The sequence below is a fragment of the Fistularia commersonii genome, chromosome 3 (assembly GCF_037954325.1).
Source record: "Fistularia commersonii isolate RoL2024-O1a breed Wild chromosome 3, RoL_Fcom_v1.0, whole genome shotgun sequence".
NCBI classification, from domain to species: Eukaryota; Metazoa; Chordata; class Actinopteri; order Syngnathiformes; family Fistulariidae; genus Fistularia; species Fistularia commersonii.
The window spans coordinates 967,465-976,392 of NC_141286.1; the positions used below are offsets into that span (position 1 = coordinate 967,465).

Genomic DNA, 8,928 nt, shown 5'->3' on the forward strand with positions numbered 1-8,928 from the left:
AGCCACCATCAGGCGGCTCATCTCCGCGGCATGAAGAGCCTGGAGCCCGAGGAGGAAGTGGACGACGACCCCAAAGTTACACTGGAAGCCAAGGATCTTTGGGACCAGTTTCATAAACTCGGGACGGAGATGGTCATTACAAAGTCCGGAAGGTAAGCGCTGCGTGCGTGGAAGGACTGACTCGCGTGTATTTGGGACACGGAGGAGGCGCTCGGAGAAGGTGCGGGGGAAGCAGCCGAAGCCCGGCCGGCAGCCGGAGCCGGAAAGCCCGGAGAAACATTTCACACGGAAAGCCGCGTTTGGCCTCAGCGGTTACGCCCCGTGTATACACACCGTTTACACACCGTTTTCACACCGTTTTACACACCGTTTACACACCGATACTCCTCGAAATAGGACATACATATTATCCTGGACACACATATTATCCTGGTTACTGCGACTAATAGTGATAATACAAACACCCCAAATAATATTAATAATAACAGCAACAACAAGAACAAAATCCTAATAACAGCAACAACAACAATATCAATATTATTAGTATTAATAATAATAAATCATAATAATTATTATAATAATAATAACCATGATGATATTTATTATATCATGCAAAATATGCATTCGCTCAATATTTTTAATTCAAACTCAAAATACCGGGGTTCGTTGGCGCTTTATAAAACTAGGTAGATGTATTTTCACGGCATACTTCTCTATATTTATACTGTTTATTATTTTCATAGCGCGCCAAAAGAGCATTTAAGAATATTTTGGAGATTAGGCGCCCCTCGGATTTTATCTTCTAAAGTGCATTCTGTCGAGGCAGCATAGCTTCTGGATTTTATAAACAAGCTGTCACTTCAAAAAGCCTGGACGTGAAGTGTTGTGGTCATAAATATACCGCTCTGCTTTGTAGTGCAGCAATCGGACAACACACACACACACACACACACATTTACAGACACACACACACACGCAAGGGCCGGATCGCATGCAACGCTAAAGAATTATAATCCTACAAATGCAATATTCCCAGTTGTTAGAGATGCTCGTTTTTTTTTTTTGTTTTGTTTTGTTTTTTTCTGCGTGTTGCGTTCACTGACCTCTCTCTCCGTATCCGGGCTTTCGCGTTAAATCCTTGCGTTTCTCCCCGCAGGAGGATGTTCCCTCCGTTCAAAGTGCGAATAAACGGGCTGGATAAGAAAGCCAAGTACATCCTGCTCATGGACATCGTGGCGGCGGACGACTGCCGCTACAAGTTTCATAACTCCCGCTGGATGGTGGCGGGCAAGGCCGACCCGGAGATGCCCAAGAGGATGTATATCCACCCGGACAGCCCGGCAACCGGCGAGCAGTGGATGGCCAAGCCTGTTGCTTTCCATAAACTCAAGCTGACCAACAATATCTCAGACAAGCACGGATTTGTAAGTATTTCTGCCGTCAAGAACTGCGTTTAGTGTTGGAACAGCCCCCCTTTTCCTTTCCCGTTTTTTTTTTCTTTTTTAGTTGTTGTCACCATGCTTTTAACGTCAGATCAATATTTTATGAAGCAGATGGAGGAAACGGGGTCAATGAGGTGGTGCGGTAATAATAGCCCGGACAATTAAATACAACTGAAAAATGGTAGAAGAACATTAAAAAAAAACGTAATATTCTTGGAGGGGTGAATTTGAGTCATTTGCAAAATAAGCAACATTAAAGATTTATGGAGAATTGTGGTTAGTAATGCTGTAGCGGGTGACATTATCTACTCTTTATAATTGTGTAAAACTTTGCTTGCATGAATAGAGTTGGGTCCCTGCAGTGTCAGGGCCCCAGATCCCGCCTGCAGGCCTGGCTCCCCGAGCCTTCTTAATATTCTTTTCCACCGATCTCCTCCTGCATGGAACACTGTCATATTTGAACCTTGGCGCGGGGTGCGGGGTGCGGGGTGCGGGGTGCGGGGGGATTAGTGGACTATCATCAAACCGGGTCACACAGAAATGACGTGAAATGAGCTGATCGAGGATTTTGATACCCCCCACCCCCCACCCCCCCAACCCCAGACACCACAACCACCAGCCCAGCTGGAATCTTTCATTATAACTTATTATAATGTCAATAATATGTAGCTTTCCGTGTCAAGGATTTAATGTTTCTTGCACGCCCATGTTTTGCTTCAGAGATGAAATGAAAAGGAAATCAACATTTGCGTGTCAGTGTAATTTACATTTAGAAAACACTGTATGCAGGCGTTATTTGACATAAATCTATAGATTTCATCCTTGCCTGTAAAATTGCTTGGATTCCTGTTTTTTTCAGTCAAAGCGAAAATATATAGAAAGCTGTTAATGCGCCTTGTCTTATTAAATCTTATTAAATTCTCTCTTATGTGGTACATTTGAAATGAATGAAATAAAAGACACACACACACGACGTGCACACACGCAAGATACACACACACACACACACACCTCGGATTCCGCCTTACATAAAGTGGATCAAATCCATGGTTGTCATGGCAGCCTGTGTGGCCTGGTCAGGTCTAATTACAGACACAGGTCTACTTGCACGCTGATCATAAAAGTATCAACACACACGCACACATCCGTGATATTCACTCCAAAGCTGTGCTTTCGTGCTTATTGGTGCAGACCATCCTGAACTCCATGCACAAGTATCAGCCCAGGTTCCACATCGTGCGGGCCAACGACATCCTGAAGCTCCCCTACAGCACCTTCAGGACCTACGTCTTCCCGGAGACCGAGTTCGTCGCCGTTACTGCGTATCAGAACGACAAGGTGCGTCACTGCGAGCAAGCACACACACACACACACACACACACACACACACACACACACACACTTGCGTGCAAGCCTCCAATAAAGCAGTTTTTCCCCCGGTGAACGCGCCACATGGAAAGACTTTGTTGGTCGCCTTTTCATAGATGCCTCTGTTTTTTTTCTCTCTCATTGCGATCGATCATTTCACGAATTTTGAGATGGATTGATTTTTTTTTTCGTGCGAATTTAAATTTGTAAGGTTTCACACAGAGATGTGAAAAGTACCTTTTTTAGTGTGTGCGTGTTTTGTGCGCCGTGGTCTTAAACGTCACGGTGGCTGAGTTTGTGGGCGTCTTGTAAAAGTTGAGTCTCCATCGATTGGAGAGGCTTCCCCGGGCTTGTCGCCCCGCAGCCCCGCAGCCCGGCTGCACGGATGCCGGGAAACACACTCTCCCCGCGGCTAATGGCAAATGCACCAAGTGCTTCGTCCAAGGGCCACCGAGGGCCTCCGGGAGCCTCGGCACCGCGCACAGATCTTTGGCCCCGTGCGTGAGACGCGGGCTGAAACAGCAGCTCCTCACACCGCAAGATGAATTATTGATATGATGCTCATCTGTTCACGTATTGCTCCATTTGCCCTTTTTTATCTTCCGGGGGACAAAAGCCGACGTGGAGCTTTCAAGGAACACTTGAAGACCCTCGCGATTGATTACTTATAAAAGGGTCATTACGCTTTTATTAACTGAAAACGCAAATTTTGCATGGCTTTCCCCACGATGAACGTCCGAAAAGCCTAGATTTCCATAAACGTTGCAATTGTGTGTGTGTGTGTGTGTGTGAGTTATTTGCTCATATTCCTCTGTGTTGATGTTTGGCGAACAGATAACACAACTCAAGATAGACAACAACCCCTTTGCCAAAGGATTCAGAGACACTGGGAATGGAAGGAGGGAGAAACGGTATGCATTTTTATTGCATTATTATGCATTATTATTGCATGCATAATGCATTATTATTATTATTATTATTATTATTATTATTATTATTATTATTGTTATCCACCCATCTTCTACTGCTTATATTATTATTATTATTATTATTATTATTATTATTATTATTATTATCAACCCATCCATCTGCTACTGCTTATATTCTTCTTCTTCTTCTTCTTCTTCTTCTTCTTATTCTTATTCTTATTCTTATTATTATTATTATTATTATTATACTATCCACCCACCTATCTTCTATTGTTTATATTATTATTATTATTATTATTATTATCAACCCATCCATCTTCTACTGCTTATATTATTATTATTATTATTATTATTATTATATTGTAATATTTATGGTTTTATTTGGCAGCAAACAGCTGACCATGCCGTCTCTGCGGATGTACGAGGACCAGTGTAAGGCGGACCGGGAGGGCGCGGATTCTGACGCCTCCTCCAGTGAACCTGCGACCGGCAGAGACACCGTCCACTCCCCGCTCGGAGCGGGAACCAGCCCGCTGAGGTTCAACCGGCCGAGTCGAGGTACACTTTCAGGCCTGCCGTTATCCCTGTGTGTGTGTGTGTGTGTGTGTGTGTGTGTGTGTGTGTGTGTGTGTGTGTTGTGTGTTGTGTGTGTGCGCGCGCTAGCGCTCTCTGTCTCTGTAAATCGGCTTTAGTTTGTGTTGAAGTTGAAGGAAAATGTAAAAATTAGCAGGTGTGTAAATATGCTTTATTTTCTCACCGTTTTGTTAAACGAATCCACAAACGCTCATCATCATAACTTTGTTTTCAATAATCCAACGAGCTCTTCTAGTTTTAGGGATTATGTAGAGATCCAAGTGAAGGGAATATTATCACCATAAACTGGTGTCCCAGCAACACCTCAATATTATTTTGATTTTTAACTTTATGAGGTGTAGTTTCATGTTATATCAAAAATCTGAAATTGTACACCTGTTGTTGATTTTAGAGCGTGTTTATATCACAGCATTGTAGTGCTATCAAACCACTGTGTTCTGAGTTGGAGGCCATATTTTTCACCTTTGTCTCTTCAAGAAATAAGTTTTCCCCAAAGCCAAGGTTCCATTGCTTATTTTTCCTTTTTAGTGCATAGAAATAACACACACTTCAGTGTTTAGCATAAGTGTGTGGGTTTACTTGGGATTAATATGTGCAAGGCAGGACACATTCATATCACTCTCATTTGGATTAAATTTTGCAGAATGTCTGTTGAGAATGTTCAGCTGTCTTGAGGCTGGTATGTGTGCATGTGTGCGTGTGTGTGTGTGTGTGTGTGTGTGTGTGTGTGATGCTGGAGATGAAGTGGCGGCTAAAACGTCTCTGTATTGTGTGTTGCAGATGACAAAGCATGCACTGACAGCGAACAGGAGCTAGAACACCACGACGAACGCTGCACCAGTTCCAACAGCCCCGGACCCGAACCGGTGTCCCCGTACGGCTCCCGGTGCGAGGAGCGCGTCAGGGACCGGCCCGCTGCGGAAAAGAAGGAGGACTCCCTATTCAGCATAAGGAACCTGGAGAAGGACAAAGGCGAGAGCAGGCACCGGAAGGACACGGCAGATGTGTTGACAAAGGACTCGGAGGCGGGGGGCCTGGGTGCCAGCAAGGACGCCTTCTCCCCTCTCATGGTCCAGACCGAGAGCCCCTCGCACTTCAGCCCGAGCCACTTACAAAGCCTGGCTCTGTCTGGCCTGCACAGTCAGCAGTTCTTTAACCCTCTGAACACCGGATCGCCGCTGTTGTTCCATCCCGGGCAGTTTGCCATGGCCCCCGGAGCCTTCTCTGCTATGGGCATGGGGCATTTATTGGCCTCCGTATCTGGGGCGAGCGGCCTGGACAACGGCAGCCTCTCCGCCCAGGGCACGGGGGGAACCCCCAACCCCTTCCCCTTCCATCTGTCCCAGCACATGCTCGCTTCTCAGGTAAGGCCCGCCGCCGAGACCAGCGCGCCGCGGCCTCTAGGTTAGCCGTCTGAGCCGGCTCAGGCGTGCCCCTGTGCTTTTTCCACCTGATGTTTACCGGGCGAAAAACAAATCGACTCGCATTCCGAATTTTACAACCAGATGTACCTTCTTTTATGGTCCGAAAGCAGGAGTTAACGCCGCGTTATTAGGAGCTGGCTTTCATTTAATGCTGGAATTAAGGACGATCGGTACAGCTGCATGGAAACCAGGCTAACGTTTTGGGACGGCATTTGTTTAAAAACGTGCCGATTTAAAAATCACTGAGGTCATCCGTCTTTCTCTCTCTCTCTCTGTTTCTCTGTTTCAATTTAGTCATTAGACCTGCATGGAATGAAGCTGTTGCTGGAGATACATTTACTTGACAAAGCATTCGTATCAGCGCTATTTGTTGCTGTTTGGCAAAAAAAAAAGAATAGATTTCAGCCAATTTGTGTTTGCCTGTGTACTGAAATGAAAAAAAAAATCCCAACTCTTTTTTTTTTTTCCACCCCCCCCCCCCCCCCCTTTGTATTCCAGGGCATTCCCATGCCTCCGTTCGGAGGTCTCTTCCCCTACCCTTACACCTACATGGCAGCGGCTGCCGCGGCGGCCTCGGCCTCGGCCCTGCCGACGACCACCGCCTCCAGTCCCCTCTCCAGGAACCCCTTCCTGGCCACCTCTCGACCCCGGCTCCGCTTCAACCCCTACCAGCTTCCCGTGTCTCTGCCTCAGAGCTCCGGTCTGCTGGCCGCCGGCCTGCCCGGCAGCCTCAACCCGGGCTCGGAATCCTCCAAACCCTGCAGCAGGGAGACCAGTCCCACCCCCGAACACCACAGTAACCACAAGACGGGAGGCTCGGGCGGGAGGGCCCCGTCCCCCAAAAGCTCCGCGAAGGACTCGGTGAATGAACTGCAGAGCATTCAGAGACTGGTGAGCGGCCTGGAGGGCCAGAGGGAGCCCTCTCCGGCCGCAGACTCCCCCAAGTGATCGGGACTCCGTTTGGGAGGAACACTTGTCTTCAAGGCACGAGGACTACCGCGCCGTCCCGGCCCGGCGCTGCACGCGACAGAGACCGGGACGAAGGTTCGGCTCATCTGGGTTGGCGGAGGCCCGCGGCGACGGCAAAACCGAAAGAAACCAATCTCGTATATTTTGGATTGAAAAGTACCTCTGTCCTGAGACGACGCGTTAAAAAGAGCAAAGTCTGTCAAACTGAATTTGAACCATCGCTGGGCATCAAAACTGTCTCTGAATCCGAGTCATTTCGACGGCGAGGCTGAACTCCCCGATAAAACACATTACTGCAGTGATTGAAGGAAAATAAAAACACACACACACACACACACACACACACACACACACACACACACACATTTAGAATAATCCCAAATGATACAATCATTCAATTTTTTTGACCAATTCTGTTTGAAGTTTCACTGAGCATTTCCACTATAATATAAATATATATATACCGTATATATATTATAAAATAGAATGAGACTTTATCACATCCATGATGGTGATGATGATGATGATGATGATGATGATGAAGAAGAAAATGAGAAACCAATGACGTGGACGGCACAAGGCCAGTATCGGCCCCGGATGTCGAGCACGCCTGCAGCTCCAGCGCGCACGGCCGGCGCACGGCGGACGGTGCCGGAGCCGTGACGCCAAAAAGGCAGGTCTCGATCTGCATCCAAAAACCCTCTGCAGGCCGGACTCTTCTCAAAAAGCGATTTTGGGTGAGTGAGAGAGAGAGAGATTGAGAGAGAGAGAGAGAGAGAGAGAGAGAGAGAGAGAGAGAGAACCGCCTAACAATTTGTTTCTGAACTATTTATGTGATTAAAATAAATAGAAAACAATCTGTAAATAAAGCTAAGATCCAAGAATATGCAATTGGTATTAATTTATTCAAGGCTGTATATTAGCGTGTATATATTTCGAATTTAGCTCGTTGCTATTTTTCCCTCCTCCCCCTCTGGCCTGAGTTTATCTGCAGACGTGACAAATTAAAGGAAATGATCAACATGAAATGACTTGGTGAGACGCCGAGCCTCCACAACGCTTGAGAACAGCTCCAATGCACCTTGACAAATCCAACAACATCGTGTGTTTCTGCTGAAAGGACGGACGCGCTTGTTCGAAAATAAAATTAGAAAAAAAAAAAAAAAAAAGAATATCCGATTATAGCGCCGTCCGAAATGTCTCCAAAAATATCACATGTTCCCTGTCGCAAACATGATTCATATCGTTTTATACAAACTGAACATCTGTTCCGGGTGGAAGCATTTACACGTGTTTTGTTTCTATACTCTTTTACGCATTTTTTCCTTTAATTTGTCACCCCTGTCTGTTGCTACTGTACATGAACGCTATTTAGCGCTTGTTGGTTTGGAGAGAAAACAATGAAAAAGAAAAGAAAAGAAAAGAAAAAAGAGTGTATGGAGCTGATTTCTTTGTTTTTGAGGACGTGTGTGCCATGTTTAGTCTGCATCCACCGACAGATCCAGAGGAACAGAGCGAGAGCTCCATATGGATTCATATAAAACACCTCAGGTTATTTCACTCCAGCCAGGAGACGATCAAAGCAATTCCTCCTATGGACACATCATTCATATCTATTCATAAGTATATTTAAAGAAGAAAGTATCTTGTTTATGCTGGTTGTCCGGGTATTTTTTTTTTTTTTTGACTGTCTCACAATTTCAATAAAAAAGTCGTTGTGCTGAGATCTTTCAGGCGTTATTATCATCTTTATTATGATGATTTTTTTTTTTTTTTAATCATCGTGATTAAGTTATGAAGTCGCAGATCCAACGCACAAAGGCGGGAAAGGCGCGCCCTCTGCCGGTGTTGACACACACATTTTATTCTTTTTTATTTTTTTTTATTTTTTGCAGAACTTTCGAGATTTTACAATCCCGCATGGCGTTCACGCTGTTGCAAATCATATTTTTCAAACCGTTGATTTTTATATTTTCATTTTATTGAAAATAAAAGGTGTTTCCTCGTCAGTTGAGAAGTTTGTGGTGCAGAGGTTTATCAGTCCTGTGCTCCTGCAGCAGCTCTATTTCCAGCGGCCCTCCGTCAGTGTCACCCTGCGTTTCCTTCAGTATTGTGTAGGTATTTTTAGAAAGAGTCGAGTAATGTAAGTATTTATAGGAAGAGCATTCTGTGGCGCTCCCTCACATCCTTTGCAGCCGCACA

The 8,928-nt window shown here is 45.6% G+C and overlaps 1 protein-coding gene across 2 annotated transcripts in view; it reads left to right on the forward strand.

Annotated features, from left to right (window-relative positions):
• Window positions 1–8,452, forward strand: part of tbx2b (T-box transcription factor 2b) — a 9,329-nt gene extending 877 nt beyond the window's left edge. The window contains exons 1-7 of one of the 2 annotated variants that reach the window (XM_086140745.1): window positions 1–152; window positions 1,157–1,424; window positions 2,628–2,780; window positions 3,645–3,721; window positions 4,128–4,297; window positions 5,114–5,697; window positions 6,256–8,452. The exon at window positions 1–152 is cut by the window's left edge and continues 877 nt beyond it. In XM_086140745.1, the coding sequence (XP_085996871.1) occupies window positions 1–152; window positions 1,157–1,424; window positions 2,628–2,780; window positions 3,645–3,721; window positions 4,128–4,297; window positions 5,114–5,697; window positions 6,256–6,705 (1,854 nt within the window). In that variant the 3' untranslated portion in view covers window positions 6,706–8,452. The remainder of the gene's footprint in view (window positions 153–1,156; window positions 1,425–2,627; window positions 2,781–3,644; window positions 3,722–4,127; window positions 4,298–5,113; window positions 5,698–6,255) is intronic. The other variant, XM_086140753.1, reaches the window with a different exon arrangement.
• Window positions 8,453–8,928: the final 476 nt, after the last annotated feature.